Source organism: Cetorhinus maximus, chromosome 2 (genome assembly GCF_964194155.1).
Source record: "Cetorhinus maximus chromosome 2, sCetMax3.hap1.1, whole genome shotgun sequence".
In the NCBI taxonomy this organism is placed as follows: domain Eukaryota; kingdom Metazoa; phylum Chordata; class Chondrichthyes; order Lamniformes; family Cetorhinidae; genus Cetorhinus; species Cetorhinus maximus.
The window spans coordinates 138,753,306-138,773,735 of record NC_135880.1 but is presented as its reverse complement, the minus strand read 5'-3'; the positions used below and the strand labels follow the sequence as shown (position 1 = coordinate 138,773,735).

The following is a 20,430-nucleotide window of genomic DNA, read 5'->3' as shown; positions in this document are numbered from 1 at the left end:
CAAATCTGGGATGATTCTGCCCTATGCTTTTGAGTAAATTCAAGACAATTTTACTGCAGGAATTTGTTTGACAATGCAAGAAAACAAGAACGTAAAATTTGTCACCTGTGGTCAGGTCTTCAAATCCCTACCCTGCAACTTTTTTTGCCAGGTCAACAATCCTGGCCACTTCAGCATCCACATTGGGGAACTCTGTGAAATCGTTCACAGCCTCAGGCCAAACTTTTTTTAAGCCGGCATTTATGGTTGAAGCTTTAACTTCATCCCATGCATAATTATGCCTACTGCTATGAGGATGTTGAATTCCTTACAGCAATCACGGACTGTGGTTGACGGATCTGCTTCCATAAGTTGAAGGATGTGGCTGAAACTTCATCAGGTGTAGTAAGCTTTGAATGAGGCAATGACCCCTGGCCCACTGGTTGGATAATTGAAGTCGTATTTGGGGGTAAAAGCAAAATGTCAACATCTGGATGGACCTCTGCAAGAGAGTGTGGATGCCCAGGTGCTTATTGGGATTAGCAGAACCTTGAGATACAGGTTATTTTCCTTCAGTTAAGTCCTGACCTCTGGCAGAAAGCAAATGTCAGTCTGTCCTTTGCTGCTTTAAAATCAGGCGCTGTCCTTTGTTCTTTTGATAAGGAGGTCATAATTTGTATGTTAGAAACTCTCAGAGGGTAGTGAGTCTTTGGAACTCTCTTCCTCAAAAGGTGGTGCAAACAGAGTCTTCTAGATAGATTCTTGATTAACAAGGGAGTGAAAGGTTATCGTGGGTAGGCAGGAATGTGGGGTTGAGGTTATCATCAGTTCAGTCATGATCTTATTGAATGGTGGAGTAGACTAGAGGGGTCAAGTAGCCTACTCCTGCTCCTAATTCTATGTTTGTATGTAGGTCCTATTTGGCATTTTCTTCCAGAACAGTCCAGTTTCGTTTACATTGAAGACCTGCCCTCCTGGTAGCCTCTTTCCTCAATGTACTCCTGCAGCGCTTTGGGAAACTCTCCTGTAGCTGCATGGTCAGCTGAAGCAGCCTAGCCATCAACTTCACATTATGCAGCCCAAAACACTTCATAAAGCGATCAAACTATCCTGAGCTGGCTAAGAATCCTTTGGAAGTCAAAGGAGAGGCACCTTCTGTACCAATTTCATAGTCACCAGTGACACCAGCACTATCCTCTTTACTACTATTAATGTGCTGATACAATTCAAGTGCCTTATTTTGAATGATTGAACCATTAACTGGGGTGCTCCTTTGATGCTGCTCTATCCACACGTTGAGTAACTTCTCCATTTTCTCCAAGTGTGGATCTCTCCTACTTATAAAAGTTAAACCTGGCAGTATGACTACCAAAATGCTAACAGAGGCCTTTATCTTTTTTTCAGACTGCCTAATATACCTAATTGTGGATTCATTGACAGAGCATTCCCTGGCCAACATGGTAGCACTTGCACCATTTTTCAGTCTAAGACTGTGACTTATTGGTCAAGTGATCATTTTCCTGAATATTTTCTGCTTGGTTCTCATTCAACTCATTCTTTGTGAAGTCCTGTACTGTACTTGTACTGAAAAATATTCATCGGGAGTTGCTGAATCCTGTAAATCACAGTAAACCACGTGCAGTTAGAGGCAGCACATGTGCAGTGTGCACTTTCTACAGGGAAAAGGCAACACGGAAACCTTGCTTTTTATGGCCTCTAAAATTATTTTATTTATTTCAGGACCACTATATCTTTTAGGTGAGAAGTTTTAAATGTTAAATCATAGATAGGCGAAGATTTGGGGCCATGACCAGGTGTACAGTTTCGCACAGGTAAACAAATTTGTGACAGAGGGTGTCACGAACAGTGGGAGTTGACTGTATACTAAAAAATATACATAAATGGAAGTCCTCAAAGTCACCTTCTAGGGGGAAGGCAAGGAACACCGCACACAACTTTCAGGGAAAGGTCATTGCATTGCACACACAGCTGTAGCAAAAACAAAATCGAAATATTCCAATTATGGGCAGGGAGGCGGAACTGGTATTAAAGTTTTAAAAATGAAATGAACAGTTTCAAGTCAGAGGCAACGAGGCTAGTGGAGGGTGTAGTAAACACTAAGCGTGATCAATGCCCAAATCCTCAATTATTTACATGATACGGCTTGCTTTCAACTAGGTTTATTTCTCCTAAGTTGGCCAAGTAAAAATGTTTATGATCGAGCACATTTTAAACTAGGGGCATTTTTGAAATAGTTAAAAATGTGAAACAAGGCTATTACTCAGAAATCCACCCCCACCAATACCTCACACCCCTCCCTTTTCCACTGACTCTTACATCGTTCATATAATGACATTGCTATCTGAAAAACGTATTTCCAGCACAAGTGTTTTTTTAAAGTTTTTTTGTCACAAGAAACATTTGTACTTGCATTTTTTTCGGAGTGTGCAAATCTGATACAACATTTGGAGGTTTAATAGAAATTACATATGCACAAACATAAGTTTCGACTTTACAAAAACCAATCACAGTATCCCACTTGCTGTTGCACCATGGCAGTTAGCTTCCTACATCAGAGTGAAGTTGACACTTAAAAGTAATTTTGTTCTTCTGGAGACAAATTCACAAAGAACTAGGTTGAAACTGATAAAGTTTCAGTCACTTGGGGCCCTTGTAGCTACTAAGACTTTCATATGCAGAGATTGAGCTCTTTTTAAATAAACAAGATGATATTATTTATCATATTTACAGGAAAAAGTCTCCCCTACAGAGGTTGAGGTGCTGTCCGTGGGGGATTTGGGCTTTGAGTGTCAAGCAGAGGCGATTAGACTTTCACTTCTTGCTGATGGTCTTTCCCTGGCACTTGTGCGGCACAGTTGTTACTTGCCGCTTATCAGCCCACGCCTGGATGTTACCCAGGTACTGGTGCACGCAGGCATTGACTACTCCATTATCTGAGGAACTGCAAATGGAAGTAAATATTGCAATCATCTGCACACATTTTACGTAACGAAACTACACTTAATATTCAAATGTGGCAAAATACTAGAATATAAAGGGTGTCACAAGAACAATAAATTGTAAGTGCTAGAAAACTGCCAAAAACAGACTGTTAAACATTGAAAACACTAAACCTAAATAGGGATTTGGACAGCATGGCTAATGAATGAGTTATCCAGACAATCTCATCTTGCATTTATATGACACCTTTAACATAGTGAAACATGCCAAGGTACTTCAGAGGAGCGTTATCAAATAAAATTTGACACCAAGCCATAGAAGGAGTTTTAGGCCAAAACCTTGATCAAAGTGGTAGGTTTAAAGAACTGCCTTAAAGGAGGAAATGGCATAGTGGTATTGTCACTGGACTAGTAATCCAGAGACCCAGGGTAAAGCTCCAGGGATTTGGGTTTGAATCCCGCCATGGCAGATGGTGGAATTTGAATTCAATAAAAAAAATATCTGGAATTAAAAGTCTAATGATGACCATGAAACCATTGTCGATTGTTGTAAAAACCCATCTGGTTCACTTATGCTCGAGGTAAGTAAATCTACTGTCCTTACCTGGTCTGGCCTACATGTCACTCCAGACTCACAGCAACGTGATTGACACTTAAGTGCCCTCTGAACAAGGGCAATTAGGGATGGGCAATAAACACTGGCAAACCAGCGATGCCCATATCCCATGAATGAATAAAAAAGAGATAAACAGGTAGAGAGGTTTATGGGGTGGGGTGGGGGGGTTCCCAGAAATTAGGGCCTCAGCAACTGAAAGGATGGCTGCCAATGGCAGAGTGATTAAAATCAGGGATGTTCAAGAGGCCAGAATTAGTGGAGCATTGATATCTCCGAAAGATGTAAGACTGGAGGAGAGTACAGGTTTAGGAAAGGGCTAGGCTATGAAGTCATTTGAAAACAAGGGAGATCATTTTAAAAATCGAGGTGTTACTTAGCCTGGAACCAATGTAGGTCAAAAAGCACAGGCATGACGGGTGGCCAAGACTTGGTGCAAGGGCATAGGAACATAAGACTAGGAGCAGCAGCAGGCTATTCAGCCCTTTGAGCCTGCTCCACCATTCAATAAGATCATGGCTGATGTGGTTGTGGTCTCAATTGCACCTTCCTGTCTGCCCTCATAACCCTTGACTCTCTTGTCTATCAAAAATCTGTCTAACTCTGCCTTGAATAAATTAAATGACCCAGCCTCATCTGGTCTCTGGGGAAGATAATTCTACATACTAATGACCCTCAGAGAAAAATTTTTGCTTATCTCAGTCTTAAAAGGGAGACCTTTTATTCTTAAACTGTGTCCCCTATTTCTAGTTCCCCCCCGCTCCCCCAACCCTCAGACAAGCGGAAACATCCTCCCAGTATCTGTCCTATCAAGTCCCCTAGAACCATAGAACACTACAGCACAGAAAACAGGCCATTCGGCCCTTCTAGTCTGTGCCGAAATATTATTCCGCTAGTCCCATTGACCTGCACCTAGTCCAATACCCTCCAGACCTCTCCTATCCATGTATCTATCTAATTTATTCTTAAAACTCTGGATCTTATATGTTTCAATAAGATCATCTCTCATTCTTCTGAACTCCAGCTCTATGGGAAGGTGGTGGCATAGTGGTATTGTCACTGAACTGGTATTCCAGAGACCCAAGGTAATGTATTTGAATTCAATAAAAAAATTCTGGAATTAAAAGTCTGATGATGACCAAGAAACCATTGTCGATTGTTGTAAAAACCCATCTGGTTCACTAATGTCCTTTAGGGAAGGAAATCTGCTGTTCTTACCTAGCCTGGCCTACATGTGACTCCAGACCCACAGCAATGTGGTTGACTCTTAAATGCCCTCTGAACAAGGGCAATTAGGGCAATAAATGCTGGCCTAGCCACATCCCTTCCAAATACAAAATACGTATAGGCCCAACCTGTTCAACTTTTCTTCATAGGGTAAGCCTACCTCCTCTTGGCAGCTTACTTTCTTACTTATCTTGGCATCATCGTCAAATTTAGCTATCATGCATTCAGTCCCTTCATCAAAATTATTGATGTAGACTGTAAATAGTTCAGGCCCCAGCACTGATCCCTGTGGCAATACAGCTTGCCAACCCAAAAAAGACTTATTTATCCCTACACTCTACTTCCTGTTAACTTAGCTATCCTTTATCTATGTGAATATGTTACCCCCTATATCATGTTCTCTTACCTTGTGTAACAATCTTTGATGGGGCACCTTATCAAATGCCTTTCAGAAATCCATGTACACCATATCTATAGGTTCCCCCTTATCCACTTTGCTTGTTACTTCCTCAAAAATCTAACAAATTAGTTAAACATGATTTCCCTTTCACAAAGCCATGTTGGCTCTGCTTGATCACATGGTGATTTTCTAAGTGTCTTGCTATAACCTCCTTAATAATGGATCCTAGAAATTTCCCTATGACAGTTGTTGGGCTAACTAACCTGTATCTTCCTGCTTTCTGCCCCTCACTTTCTTGAACAAAGGTGTTACATTAGCTATTTTTCAATCCATTGGGATCCTTCCAGAATCTAAGGAATTTTGGAAGATTGTAACTCACGCATTATCTCTCTGCAACCACTTCTTTTAAGGCCCTAGGATGCAGGCCATCGAGTCCTGGGGACTTGTCAGCCTTTAGGTATAATAGTTTTCCCAGCACCTTTTCCCTAGTGATGATGATTGTTTTAATTTCCTCCCTTCCATTCACTTTTTGATTTTCAAGTACCTTTGGGAAGTACCCCCATTGTCCTACCTTTTAACGTAGTTTCGCCGTTCACTTTAGCTAGCTTTGTTTTCTAACCTTTATTCAAGTTTAGAACACTCGTCTTAAACCCACACTTCACCCCCTCAAACTGACCATGAAATTCCATCATGTTATGATCTCTGTCACCGAAAGGCTCCTTTACAATGAAGTTATTGAGCAATCTTGTCTCATTGCTCATTACCAGGTCTAGAATAGCCTGCTCCTTTGTTGGTTCTAGAACATACTACTCTAAAAAATTGTCCTGTATTCATTCTATGAACTACATGGGTGAGGTTTTGGATTACCTCAAGTTTAGGAGGTTGGCTTGGATGCGTTGGAATTGTCACATCTGGATGTAACAATGGCATGAATTCAGGTTTCAGCAGATGACAGGGGCAACAGAGGAATCGGTTGATATTAAGGAAATGGAAATAAGCGGTCTTAGTGATGGTGCGGATATGTGGTCAAAAGCGTGCCTTGGGGTCAAATATGACACCAAGTTTGCGAGCAGTATGATTCAGCCTTGGATAGCTGCCAAGGAGAGGGATGCAGTTGGCGGCTGGAGAACAAAGTTTGTCATGAAGTTTGTAATAACAACTGAAGGCAATGGCTTTGATTTTCTTAACTCTTCCAATAAACGTTATGTAGTTACCTTCCACTACAGTGAAAGTTATGAACAGATCAGATAATCAGTGACTAATCCAATTCCGCTCGGCTAATTCTTAAGTATCATAACAGAACAGCAAGTCACTGAGCAGCACAAGGGCAGCAGGAGGCACTGGGAGATCAAAGCTGAGACAGGTACCTGATGTGGTAGCTTGTTTCTATCCCAGAAATGCCTGGACACGCAAACACTGGAATTCATGACATAAAAACACAAAATGCTGGAAATGCTCAGCAGATCTGACAGCATCTGCGGAGAGAGAAAGAATTAACGTTTTAGTTTGATGACCTTTCATCAGAATTGCTGTTCTGAACACAGATCCGATGAAAGGTCATAGACCTGAAACGTTAACTCTGCTTCTTTCCACAGATGTTTCCTGACCAGCTGAGCATTTCCAGCTTTTTAAATTTTTATTTCAGAATTCCAACATCTACAGTATTTTAATTTGGTACTAAATTTATGATTTTTACAGAACCACTGGTTCCAGGCACTTATTTTTGGAAGGGGGGAGTGGAGGAAGGGCATGAAGAGGGGAGCGAGAATTTGAAAGGAGGGAAGCAGAGAGCAATGTTCCCTCTAGTTTTTTCCATCCATGCGTGGAATGAATTTAATGTGCACAAATATCAAGGTAACCTGTGGATCTTTGTCACCAGTAGAAACAAAAAAAGTATACTTTTTTTTTCAAAGAACTACCATAGGTATGGAAGAAGAATGAATACTGTCAGCAGCCAGTAATACAGTAATATGCTAGTTCACAAATTACCAGATTTACTGAATTAAATTTTAGCATTTGAACACATGACTTCTAGATTTTAAGTTCAGTACCATAACCACTACACAAGAAAGGTACTTGTTAGTTTTTATGCTGCAGCTTATATTTTAGTAATAAGAAGGAAAGTTGAATTGGTAGTGGTGGTTCAAAACGAGGATCTTGTTTCAATTTGACAAACTCAAAATAGAAAGAGGTTTGCCTTTTGAATTAATAGAAAATGTGGAAAAGGCAACTTTCATTTTTTTCAGCTTATTCAGTGTTTCCTTTACTTACAACTGATATGTACAGTGAGGAAAATAGCTTAGTAATTTCTTCACGTCAACAAACAATCAGGCAGAGGTAGAATGCTTCTGAACATGGAGAGTTTGGCTCTTGTGAAGGTCAGAGACACATTGTGCCCCTGAAAATTAAATTAATATTGAAAGGGGGAACTACATCTGGAAAATGGGGGAGAACACATTATAAAGTGAGAATAGGATCCCAGGAGGAAGAATGACTGTTGAGGTAGCTGGGGAAGTAATAGCATTTATTCCACATAGATTTTTAATCTAAAAAAAACTATGAATTCATAAGATCAAAAAAATCATAAGAAATAAGAGGGCTAGGCTATTCGGCCCATCAAGCCTGCTCTGCCGTTCAATAAGACAGTGGCTAATCTGATTATGACTTTAACAGCACTTTCTTGTCTGTCCCCCAAAGCCCTCTGACTCCCTTGTCAATCAAAAGTTTGCCTAACTCAGCCTTGAATATATTCAATGGTCCACCTCCACAGCTCTGCGTAAGAAAATTCCAAAGATTAATGACCCTTTGAGTGAAGAAGTTCCTTCTCATCTGTCTTAAATGGGAGACCCCTTACCACTATTTCTAGATTCACCCAGAGGAAACATCCTCTCGGCATCTACCCTGTCAAGCCCCCTCAGAATCTGATATGTTTCAATAAGATCACCTCTCAATCTTCTAAACTCCAATGAGTAAAGACCTAACCTGCTTGACATTTTCCCATAAGACAACCTCTTCACCCCAGGAATCAACCTAGTGAACCTTTTCTGAACTGGTTCCAATGCAAGTATATCCTTCCTCAGAGCCAAAACTGTACACAATACTCCAGCTGTGGTCTCACCAATGTCTTGCACAGTCGTAGCAATAGTTCCCTATCTTTATTCTCCATCCCCCTTGCAATAAAGGCCAACGTTGCATTTGCCCAATTACTTGAATGTTAATATTTTGTGATTCATGTACAAGGAACTCAGGTCACTCTGTACAGCAGTATCTATCTAAATAATATTCTACTTTTTTATTCTTCCCGCCAAAGTGGACATCACACTTTCTCACGATACTCCAGCTGTCAATTTTTTGCCTACTCATTTAACCTATCCAGACCCCTTTGCAGGCTCTCTGTATCCTCCTCACAACTCGCTTTCCTACCTATTTTGCATCACCTGTAAATTTGGCTGCAATGTACTCTTCATCTAAGTCATTACTATAGATCATAAATAGTTATGGTCCCAGCAGGGATCCCTGCGGTAGTCCACAAGTTTAGTTTGTTAAACTGAAAATGAGTAATTTATTCCGACTCTGCTTCCCATTAGTTAGCCAATTATCCATCCATGGGTGATATGTCACCCCCAACACCACAAGCTTTTACCTTGCACAGTAATCTTTTATGTGGTATCTTATCAAACGCTCTTTGGAAACCCAAATACGCTATACCTACTGGTTCCCCTTTAATCCACTTTGTTCATTACATCCTCAAAGAACTCTGATAAATTTGTCAAACGATTTCACTTTCACAAAACCATGTTGACTCTGCCTGATTGCATGACGATTTTCTACATGTTCTGCTACCACCTGCTTAATGATGGATTCTAGCATTCTCCCAATGACAGATGTTAGGCTAACTGGCCTATGGTTTCCTGCTTTCTGTTTCTCCCCTTTCTTTAGCAGTGGTGTTGCATTTGACGAATCCGCTGGGAACTTCCTTTAAGACACCAAGATGCAAGCCATCAAGTCCAGGGAGCTTGTCAGCCTCTAGTCTCATTAGCTTTCCTGGTACTTTTTTTCTAGCGATTGTGATTGCTTTAAGGCCCCTCCTCCCTTTCGTCCCCGGCTTATCTACTATTCTTCAGTTGTTTTTGTTTTGTCTTCTACTGTGAAGAAATACTTGTTCAAAGCCTCTACCATTTCCTTGTTTTCCATTATTAATTCCTCAGTATCCCAGTACCCTCTAAAGGACCAATGCTCATGGTGGCTATTCTTTCCCTTTTTATACACTTATAAAAACAGACATTAAAAGTTTCTACATTTCTTGCTAGTTTTTGCCCATATTCCAATTACTCCCTCTTACTTTTTTAGTCATCCTTTGCTGATTTCTGAAATTTTTCCAATCTTCTCATCTGCCACTTATCTGTTCAGCATTGCACATCTTTTCTTTCAATTTGATACCATCCTTAACTTCCTTAGTTAGCCACGGATGGTGCAACCTTCTCGTAGAGGCTTCCTTTCTCAATGAAATATATCTTTGTTGACAGTTATGAAATATCTCCTTAAATGTCTGCCATTGCTACTCTACCACCTTACCTTTTAACCTGCTTTCCCAGTCCACTTTGGCCAAGTCCGTCTTTGTATCCTTATAATTGTCTTTATTTAAGCTTAAGACGCTAGTTTCAGACCTAAATTTCTCATCTTCAAACTGAATGTGAAATTCTATCACATTACAATCACTCATACCTAGAGATCCTTTACTATGAGGTCATTTCTTAATCCTGCCTCATTACATATTATCAGGTCCCTGGTTGGTTCCAGAATACATTGTTCTAAGAAACTGTCCAGAGTACACTCTATGACAGTGCTTCCCAAACTTTTTCCTGGTGTGACCCCATTTTAATACCTCAGACTTAGTGACCCCAGAGTTAAAATCTGGGGGGTACAATTGTTCAGTGAGGGGAGGAGAAGCTTCAGCTATTCAGCAGGGTGGAGGGAGAGGCTTCAGCTGTTGGAGGGAGTGTGGGTGATGTTGATGAAAAGGCAATCTTTCTACAAAAAATAAACACCTACCTTCTTACAGGTTTTTTCACAGCAGCAGTCAGGCCTATGAGAGAAGCCCACCAACAAAAAAAAAGCTAAGATCTACAAGGGCCGAGCAGCTGTTAGCATTCAGTCCGAGCTCCACTGCAGTCATTGCTGTCTCGGAACGCATGACCCCAAAATCTCCTATCTCGCGACCCCACTTGTGGTCATGACCCACAGTTTGGGAAGCCCTGCTCTATGAACTCATGTTCCAGGGTGCCTTTGCCAATTTGATTTGCCCAATCTATATGAAGATTAAAATCTCCCACAATTATTGCAGTGTCTTTTTTACAAGTTCCCATTATTTATTGATTCATGCCCTGTCCTACAGTGTAGCAGCTGTCAGGGGGACTATAAATCAATTCCACCAGTGACTTATTTCCTTTGTTATTTATCTCCACCGAAATTGATTCTACATTTTAATCCTCTGAACTAAGATCATTTCTCACTCAAAAACAGAAAATGCTGGAAAAACTCAGCAGGTCTAACAGCATCTGTGGAGAGAAAAACAGAGTTGCATTTCGGGTCCGTATGACCCTTCTTCGCAGCTGAGCTAATGGCTGTACTGATAGCATTCTTGACTAACAAAATTACCACACCACCTTTTCCTGTCTTGCTATCCTTCCAAACTGTCAAATACCCGCGAATATTCAGGTCCCAGTCGTGCAAATATGCAACCTTTTCGAATACACTAAGATGCCAAATAGTAATAAACAACTTGCATTTTAATAATGCTTTCTATGACTTTGGGACATCCCAAAGTGTTATTCAGTCAATGTAATACTTTTCAAGTATAGGCATTGTTGTAATGAAGGGAATGCTGAGTTTGTAATGAATTGTAATGAGATAAAGTATTTTAGGGGTGTCTACGCTAGGGAGCATAGGGAGCAACCCTCTAAACCTCCTGCCCCTTACCTTAAATCTATGCCCCCTGCCACCAAGTTCCTTCTTGTCTACCCTATCTAGGCCCCTCAATTTTATACACCTCAATCATGTCCCCCCTCAATCTCCTCTGCTCCAGGGGAAATATATCTATCCAATCTCTCCTCATAACTAAAACTCTCCAGCCCAGGAAACATTCTGATAAGTCTTCTCTGCAGTCTCTCTAGCGCAATCACATCCTTCCTATAATGCGGCTTCCAGAACTACACGCAATATTCTTGCTGTGGCCTAACCAGTGTTTTATACAGTTCCAGCATAACCTCTCTGCTCTTATATTCTATGCCTCGGCTAATAAAGGCAAATATCTATACAACTGAAGCAAAGCTTTCCCATTCCTGTGCTCAAATCCTCTTGCGATAAAGGCTAACATATCATTAGCTTCCTTATTGATTGCTGCACCTGCACGTTAGCTTTCAGTGACTTATTGATGAGACCACCCAGGTCCCTCTGAATCTATACTTTCTAATCTCTCACCATTTAAGAAATACTCTGTACATCTGTTCCTCCTATCAAGTGGATAACCTTACATTTTTCTACATTATATTCCATCTGCCATTTCCTTGCCCACTCACTAAGTGTCTAAATCCCCTTGAAGCCACTTTGCATCTTCCTCACAACACACATTCACACCTAGCTTTGTGTCATCCGCGAACTTGGAAATATTACATTTGGTCTCCACACCCAAATCATTGATATATATTGTGAACAGCTGGGGCCCAAAACCGATCGTCGCGGTACCCCACTAGCCACAGCCTGCTGTGAGAAAGACCCATTTATTCCTACTCTCTGTTTCCTGCCTGTTAACCACTCCATGAATCCATGTCAACATATTATCTCCTATCCCATGTGCTTTAATTTTGCGAACCAACCTCCTGTGGGGGACTTTATCAAAAGCCTTCTGAAAATTCCAAGTGCTCTACATCCACAGACTCCCCTTTATCAAATATGCCAATAACACCCTCAAAAAAATCCAACAGGTTCGTCAAATATGATTTCTCATTCATAAATCCATGTTGACTATGCCCAATCAAATCATCATTATCCAAGTGTCCATTTATCACATCTTTTATAATAAATTCTAGCATTTTCCCTACTACTGATCTAAGGTTAACAGGTCTGTAGCTCCCCACTTTCTTTTTGCAGGCCTTTTCTTCTAATCTTATACAATCCTTAACTCTGTTAGCCACGGTTGACTGACTTTTTTGGGGGCATTTTGTGCCTTGAAAGAATGTACAATTGCTGTAAGCTATGTTATAATTTTTTAAAGACTATCCATTGCCTGTGTACCATCATACCTTTTAATGTATTTTCCCAATTCACCTCAGCCAATTTGCCCCTCATACCTTTATAACTTCCTTTGTTCAAATTTAAGGCCCAGGCTTCAGATTGAACTACCAAACTTTCAAACATAATGCAAAATTCCATCATATTATGGTCACTCATCCCTAACAAGATTAATTAGCCTTTTCTCCTTTGTGTACCCTCTTGTTGTGTGTCAGTTGTTTTGAAAAAAAATTTTGTTGCTACTTATGCCTGTTGTTTTCATGTGCCAATTTAAATACTGTAGTGTCTAGGAAAGTAATGCTTTCTCTGTGTGTTGTGGTTTTAAGTTTAATGGAGGAGTGATGATTGAGGATATTGATGAATTCTTCAAATTCTGCTTGTGAGAGTCCAAATGCCTCATTTGTCAACCCAGATACAACCCAGATTAGAGCGCGACTGCATCACCTAATAAAGAAGTTAATGAGAATGAGAAAGGAGTTACTGAAAACCAAAAAGGAGCCCTCAAAAATCAAAAAGTAGCGCTTGAGAAAATCTCAAGGAGAGGCTTAAGAGGAGAATTATTTTGACCCCAGGATCAGAGTGTGAAGAGAGGGGGTCAGAGAGCGCAAAAAGATGGAGGGGAGAGCATGAGATGAGGTCATTTTTAGACACAGGACCTCAGTAAAGATATACTGGCCTTGTAGCAGGTACAGCATGGGATCTCCCAAAATACCAGGCCTTAAAGGGATAAATTATAAGAGTATAAACTTCATAGAATAAGGTTGCAAAATGGGCATATAATTGGCAAATGATTTTCACCACAAGTGAAAGATACTACAAAACAAGACAATTGCATATTACTCGGAAAGAAAGAATTTGAATAGTGTAGAGGAACAGAGACATTTAGGTTACAAATATACAAATCATTAAAGAGACACAGGTTAACAAGGCCATAAAGAAAGCACACCAAGCGCTAGGGTTTGTTTCTAGAGGGACAGAATTGAAAAACAGAGAAGTTATGCTAAACTGGTATCAAACTTTAATTAGATCACATTTAGAATACTGTGTACACTTCTGGATCCCATATTGTAAAAATGATAGACACTGAAGATAGTACAAAAAATTTTACAGGTATAGTACAAGAAATAAAAGATTATGTCTATCAGGAAAGGACGAACAGGCTAGTCCTCTTTTCTCGTGAACAAAAGTCATTCAGCCTACTCTGCTTGTGTTGACTTTTTGAAAGAGCGATCCAATTGGTCCCATTCCCTTGCCCTTTTCCTATAGCCCTGCAATCTTTTCCCCTTCAAGTATTTATCCAATTCCCTGTTGAGAATTATTATTGAATTTGCTTTCACCATCTCATGTTACCTCTGGTTCTTCTGTCAATTACCACAAATAAATTTGGCTTGCATTCCTTTGAACGTAGTAGGTTGAGGGGTAATCGAGTCAAGGTGATAAAATGATAAAGACATTTGATAGCCCAGATACAGAGAAACTATTTCCTCATCCAGAACAAGGGGGTCTAAATCTTAAAATAAGAACTAAGCCATTTAGAAGTGAATTAAGAAATCTTTCCATACAAAGCGTAATGGAAATCAGGAAACCTCTTCACCAAAAGCTATGATGCTGACATTATCAAAGACAGAAATTGAAAAATTTTTATTAGACAAGAGTATCAAGGGATACAGATCAAAGGTATATAAATATAGTTCAGGTACAAATCGGCCATGATCTATAAGAATGGAGGACCAGACTTGAAAGAGCCTAGCCTGTTTCTGTATTGTTGATTAGCTTTACACTAATAGCTCAAAAGCAAAGTTCTTAGACAACTGGCATTAAAAGGAATGAATATAAAATGCATTGAATAACGAATGGCATTTCTTACTAATGCTATACTGTTCAAACAAGAAGCAACCCATACCAATTAGAGCACAGCAATTAATATTTAATGTTGACTGTATGTGTTACTAAGAATAGGATAGTAGCTTACAAGTTGTTGACACTGATTTAATTAAAACAACAAGATCTCTCTTTGGAGGGGGTGTGATGGCAGAAAAGATAATACAGGAATGCAGCAAAGACACATTGGCAAGATCAAACTCATCTTACCTGTCAGTACAGCTTTTGCTGAAGGATCCGCCAAATCTTGAGCTGTCTTTCCATCAGTGTTCCGAATGTTGGGATCAGCTCCATGCTGCAGAAGAACTGTACATGGAAAACAGAAGCAATATCTCATCTCAGGAACACAAACACTGCTAACTGTTGAGGCTCTTCTAGGTATTGTACATGAATAGTAATACATTGCACAAACTTGCACTGCAGCAAACACTTACTGTTGTCAGAGAAACAAATCAAAGAATGATCAATTGGGATATGACCTTGATAATATAAATCATTCATGGACACACTGCATTGTCCGAGTTTTCAGAGGCAGCATGTCCAGCAGTAAATGCACCTGCTAGCACCCATGAAACATTCTCAGTTTTACTATGTTCAGTCTTGAGCTCAACGACCCAATATATAACAGTTATCCTAGGTTTATGCAATAATATGGACAGGCTAAAATCCTTCCATAGGTTAGTACTTATATTAAAGCAAACCTGGCAAAACATTGGAAGTATTCCAACAAAATATAATGGGTGGGCTAAAATCCTTAATGCCTGCAGTCATCTAATTAAATGGTAACTGGCATAAACAATACTAATATAATAAAGCAGTGAATGGATCCTTGAGTACAAATTTCTGTTCAAAAATACTAAACTTAGGATTTATTCTCATTCAAAGTCCATGTAGGACTATTTATTATAGTATAGGTGGTGTTTTTCGAATGCAGTTCGGTTTTGAAGATAGAAATTGTTCACAATTTTTATTAAATTCTGGAAAATTACAAATCAAGTTGACGGTGATTTGTTTCGGTATTATACATACCTTGTTTGGCTTTCCCCTACTTGCATTCTACACTATAAAAATACAAACGTGTACAAATTTTTGTAGTCAACCAGTTATCATGAGGCCACATGTCATGAAGCATATCCAGTCTCAATATCTTTTACAATCTTGGAATTTTCATTGAGATCACCGAGAAATTTCATTTTGTCCAAAGAGAAAACAAACTTAGGCTTTCATCATTTGGGCCTTTCAAGGGGAATGCCCTTCCAATTATTAACACAGCGCTCCAGCTGGAATCTGACAGGTTATACGTGATTGAATCTCTTGGTTTGTACTGTATCCCTCTGCTAATGCAATCCACTATCTTAACTGATTTTTAAAAAAATCCACACCTAAATACCAAAGTGCAGAAATACAAAATATGTCAGCCTTCAAGGAGGTTTTCCTTTACAGACAAGCTAAGTGAGTTCAATATTATCAATAGGTGAGATATCAGATAGATTTCCAAATAGACGAGCACATTTTAAAACTGACTGTTGTTGAGGTAGTACTAACTTTGCAGCTATATTGCAGATATAGCATGTCTTTGCATGTCTAACTCCATTTAATCTGCATAAATACTCAGTTTTCATTTATGGTCAATGTCTAAAGCATTCTAACTTTTAAACATTACATACACAACTTTGCAGTTGTTTTATGCCTCCTTTATAGTTATGATTCAATGCTGAATTTGTTTTCATTTTGTTTTATTACACTGTAGTCAGTAACAGACGGAACTGCCAAGAGACTTGTTTTTCAAAAGCCATGCTTGCACTAATCATAACCAGTTCTGATGAAAGGTCCAAAAGACCATAAGACATAGCAGTAGAAATTAGGCCATTCGGCCCATCGAGTCTGCTCCGCCGTTCAATCATGGCTGATAAGTTTCTCAACCCCATCCTCCCGCCTTCTCCCTGTAACCTTTGATCCTCTTACCAATCAAGAACCTATCTATCTCAGTCTTAAATACACTCAATGACCTGGCCTCCACAGCCTTCTGTGGCAATGAATTCCATAGATTCACCACTCTCTAGCTAAAGAAGTTTCTCTTCATCTCTGTTCTAAAAGGTCTTCCCTTTACTCTGAGGCTGTGCCCTCGGGTCCTAGTCTCTCCTACTAATGGAAACATTTTCCCCACGTCCACTCTATCCAGGCCTTTCAGTATTCTGTAAGTTTCAATCAGATCCCCCCTCATCCTTCTAAACTCCATCGAGTATAGACCCAGAGTCCTCAAACGTTCCTCATATGTTAAGCCTTTCATTCCTGGGATCATTTTCGTGAACCTCCTCTAGGCCCTCTCCAGGGCCAGCACATCCTTCCTGAGATACGGGGCCCAAAATTGCTCACAATATTCTAAATGTGGTCTGACCAGAGCCTTATAAAGCCTATAAAGCCTGTCCTGTCCACAAAAAGCAATTGCTTCTGCTTTCTTAGAACCTGTAAACAATTTTGGGAATTAATTTCGAAACGTACTGCTGTGGTTTTCATATGAACATACAAAATAGGAGCAATAGTAGGCCATTCAGTCCCTCAAGCCTACTCCACCATTCAATAAAATCATGACTGATCTTTTTGTGCTTCGAGCTCCACATTCCTAGCTAACCCTGTTAAATCTTTGATTCCCTTGCCTAACAAGAATCCATCTACCTCAAAAGTGTTCAATGGCCCTGCTTCCACTGCCTTCTGAGGCAGAGTTCCAAAGTCACACAACCCTCAGAAAAAAATTTCTCCTCCTCTGTCCCAAAAGGGCAACCCCCAATCTTAAAACAGTGTCCCCTAGCTCTGGACTCACCCACGAGGAAATATCCTTTCCATGTCCACCTTGTCAATACTTTATTTACTTAAATCAAGTCACCTCTCACTCTTCTAAACTCCAGTGGAAACAAGCCTGTCCAACCTTTCCTCATAAGACAACCTGTTCATTCAAGGTATCAATCCAGTAAACCTCCTTTGAAACGTCTCCAATGCATTTACATCATTCATTAAATAAGGAAACCAAAACTGCACACAATATATGAGATGTGCCCTGTATGACTGAAGCACAACATCCTTACTTTTATGTTCAGCTCCTTTTCTAATAAAGGATAGCATTTCATTAGCTTTCTTAATTACTTGCTGTACCTGCATACTAACTTTTTGTGACTCACGCTCTAGAACAGCTAGATCCCTCTGCAGCTCAGAGTTCTGCAACTGTTTGCTATTTAAGTAATACTCTGCTTTTTTATTCTTCCTGCCAAAGTGAACAAATTCACATTTTCCTACATTATACATCTGCCAGATTTTTGCCCACTCACTCAACCTATCTATATCTGTCTGCAACCTCCTTACATCCTCTTCACAACATATTTTCCTACCTATCTTTGTCTCATTTGCAAATTTAGTTACCATACCTTCGCTCCCCTCATCTAAGTCATTGATATAAATTGTAAAAAGTTGAGGTCCCAGCAGAGAACCCTGCTGGACTCCACTCGTCACATCCTACCATTCAGAAAAAGACCCACTGTGCATACTCTGTTTTATGCCAGCCAGCCAATCTTCTCTCCATGCTAATATGTTATACCCTACACCATGAGCATTTATTTTCTGCAATAAGCTTTGGTGTGGCATCTTATCAAATGCCTTCTGCAGATCCAAGTGCAGCATGTCTACAGGCTCCCCTTTATCCACTGAGCATGTTACTCTTTCAAATAGCTCCAATAAATTGGTTAAACATGATTTCCCTTTCATAAAACCATGCTGACTCTTCCCGATTACCTTGAGTTTTTCTAAGTGCTCAGGTTTAACCTCCTGAATGATCGATTCTAACACCTTTCCCGTGACAGGCGTCAAGCTAGCTGGCCTATAGTTTCCCGTTTTCTGCCTCCTTCCCTTCTTGAATAGAGGGGTTATATTTGCTACTTTCCAGTCTGATGGAACCTTTTCAGAATCTAGTGAATTTTGGAAAATTAATACCAATGCATCTGCTACCTCATTAGCCACCTCTTTCAATGCCCTAGGGTGAAGTCCATCTGGACCCAGGGGCTTGGCAGCCCGCAGCTCTATCAGTTTGTCCAGCACCACTTCCCTAGTGATTGTAATTTCACCAAGTTCCCCTCTCCCTTCCACCTCTTAATTTACAGCTATTACTGGAATGTTTGCTCATTTCATCCACCATTCCATTATCTATTGGTTCCCCATTGTCACTCTCTACGGGACCAACACTCACTTTACTTACTCTTTCCCTGTTTAAATACCTGTAGAAACTCTTGTTCTCCGTTTTTATATTTCTAGCTAGCTTCCTTAATTTTTTTCTCCTGATTAACCTTTTAGTTATTCTCTGCATTTCTTTATATTCTGACCAATCATCTGATCTTTGCGCAATTATATGCTTTTTCCTTAAGTTTGATGCTTTCCTTAACTTCTTTAGTTAACCATGGATGGTGCGTCCTCTCCTTAGATTTTTTCTTTATAGTAGCAATACGCTTATTCTGAGTATTCTGAAATATCCCCTTAAATGTCTGCCACTACTTTTCTATTGATCTATCCTCTAGCCTAGTAGCCCAGTTTATTTCAGCTAGCTCAGCTTTCATGCCCACATAGTTGCCCTTATTTAAGTTTAAGATACTAGTCTTAGACCCATTCTTCGCTCTTTCAAACTAGATGTAAAATTCAATCAAATTCTCATCAGCAACTTCATCCACTTTATAGATTAATTTCAGTTTTAGGTATGCCTGTCTGCTTAGTAGAGAGCATTCTGGATTTTGAATGCCAGAGAGGTTTGAGAATTTCTTGGTCTTCATATTTCAGCTTTGCCATGAGCTGGCCTTTCACTTCAAGTTGTCCCACCAGGGCCTTGAAATTTAATAGATGAGGATTGCAATGTAATCTATTTGACCCATTTGACTTCATCTTATAAAACTGAAACCCCTGCTCCGGAGTCCAGTTTAAACTCCGTGGGCTGCCCATCCACTTTGAGTTTAATGCTCCAATACTTGTTTTCAGTATTATTTACCTCCCCCAGTAAGGTTAATTCCTTTGCTTGTGTTTCGTTCACTTCTTGTATGTGGTTCTGCTTTAAAACTTTCTCCCTCTTTTTACAGGTTGTCAGTGTTTGAACGACAAACTGTTTTGAAATGGCCTGTTTTTCCACAGTTGTGGCACTCTTCCCCACCTGCTGGGCATTCTTCTCACTTGTGCCGTTTGCTCCTGCCACACCTGAGACATTTCAAAGGTCAGTTGGCGCGCTTAGGCTTTGGCAAGCATTCTCATTTATGACATTCAAACTGAATGATCTCACTCGATCTTCTCCACGGGGCCTTTCCTTCCCCGCGAACAAACGCCTGATTCGGTTTCCTGAGTTCCATTTATCTTGCAATCTGCACTGCTTTTACTGGTGTTAAATCCTCTCTTGTCTGAAAGAGATTTTTTTTCTTTAATTCTTTCATAGGATATGGGTGACGCTGGCAAGGCCAGCATTTGTTGCACTTAAACTCAGTGACTTGCAGTGAAATGCCATTTCAGAGGGCATTTAAAAGTCAAACATTAGTGTGGGTCTGTAGACCAATCCAAGTAATGATGACAGATTTTGTTCCTTAAAGGACAGTAGTGAACCAGATGGGTTTTTACGACATTCGATGATAGTTGTCATGGTCACCATTATTCAGACTAGCTTTATAATTCCAGATTTATTTATTGAGTCTAAATTCCACCAACTGCTGAGGTGGGATTTGAACCCATGATCCCTTAGCATTATCCTGGGCTTCTGGATTACTAGTCCAGTGACATTACCATTATGCCACCATCTCCCCATGTGTCACTTAGGACCCTGACTACAATTCTGTCGTGAATCAGCTCATCCCTTAAGATTCCATAATCAGAGTTCCCTGCCAGCCCTATACAGATTGTTGAAGAAGGAATCCATGCGCTCGCCTGGCCTTTGCTTTCTTTTATTATATCAACATCATGTATTCTTCTGATGTTAACCCTTTACTCTACGGGAATCAGAGGAAACTCTCCCCTGTTAAGAGTAATATTTGGCACAAAGTATCAGGAAGATATAATTCTCAATGTTA

The 20,430-nt window shown here is 40.0% G+C and overlaps 1 protein-coding gene across 5 annotated transcripts in view; it reads right to left on the bottom strand.

Moving 5' to 3' along the window:
• Positions 1 to 20,430, bottom strand: part of tnksa (tankyrase, TRF1-interacting ankyrin-related ADP-ribose polymerase a) — a 168,015-nt gene that overhangs the window by 112,423 nt on the left and 35,162 nt on the right. For all 5 annotated transcript variants that reach the window (XR_013580461.1, XM_078570078.1, XM_078570089.1 and 2 more), the window contains exon 3: positions 14,561 to 14,656. Coding sequence is in view for 4 of the 5 variants with exons in the window: in XM_078570078.1 (XP_078426204.1) it covers positions 14,561 to 14,656 (96 nt within the window). In the remaining variant the exon portion in view is untranslated. The remainder of the gene's footprint in view (positions 1 to 14,560; positions 14,657 to 20,430) is intronic.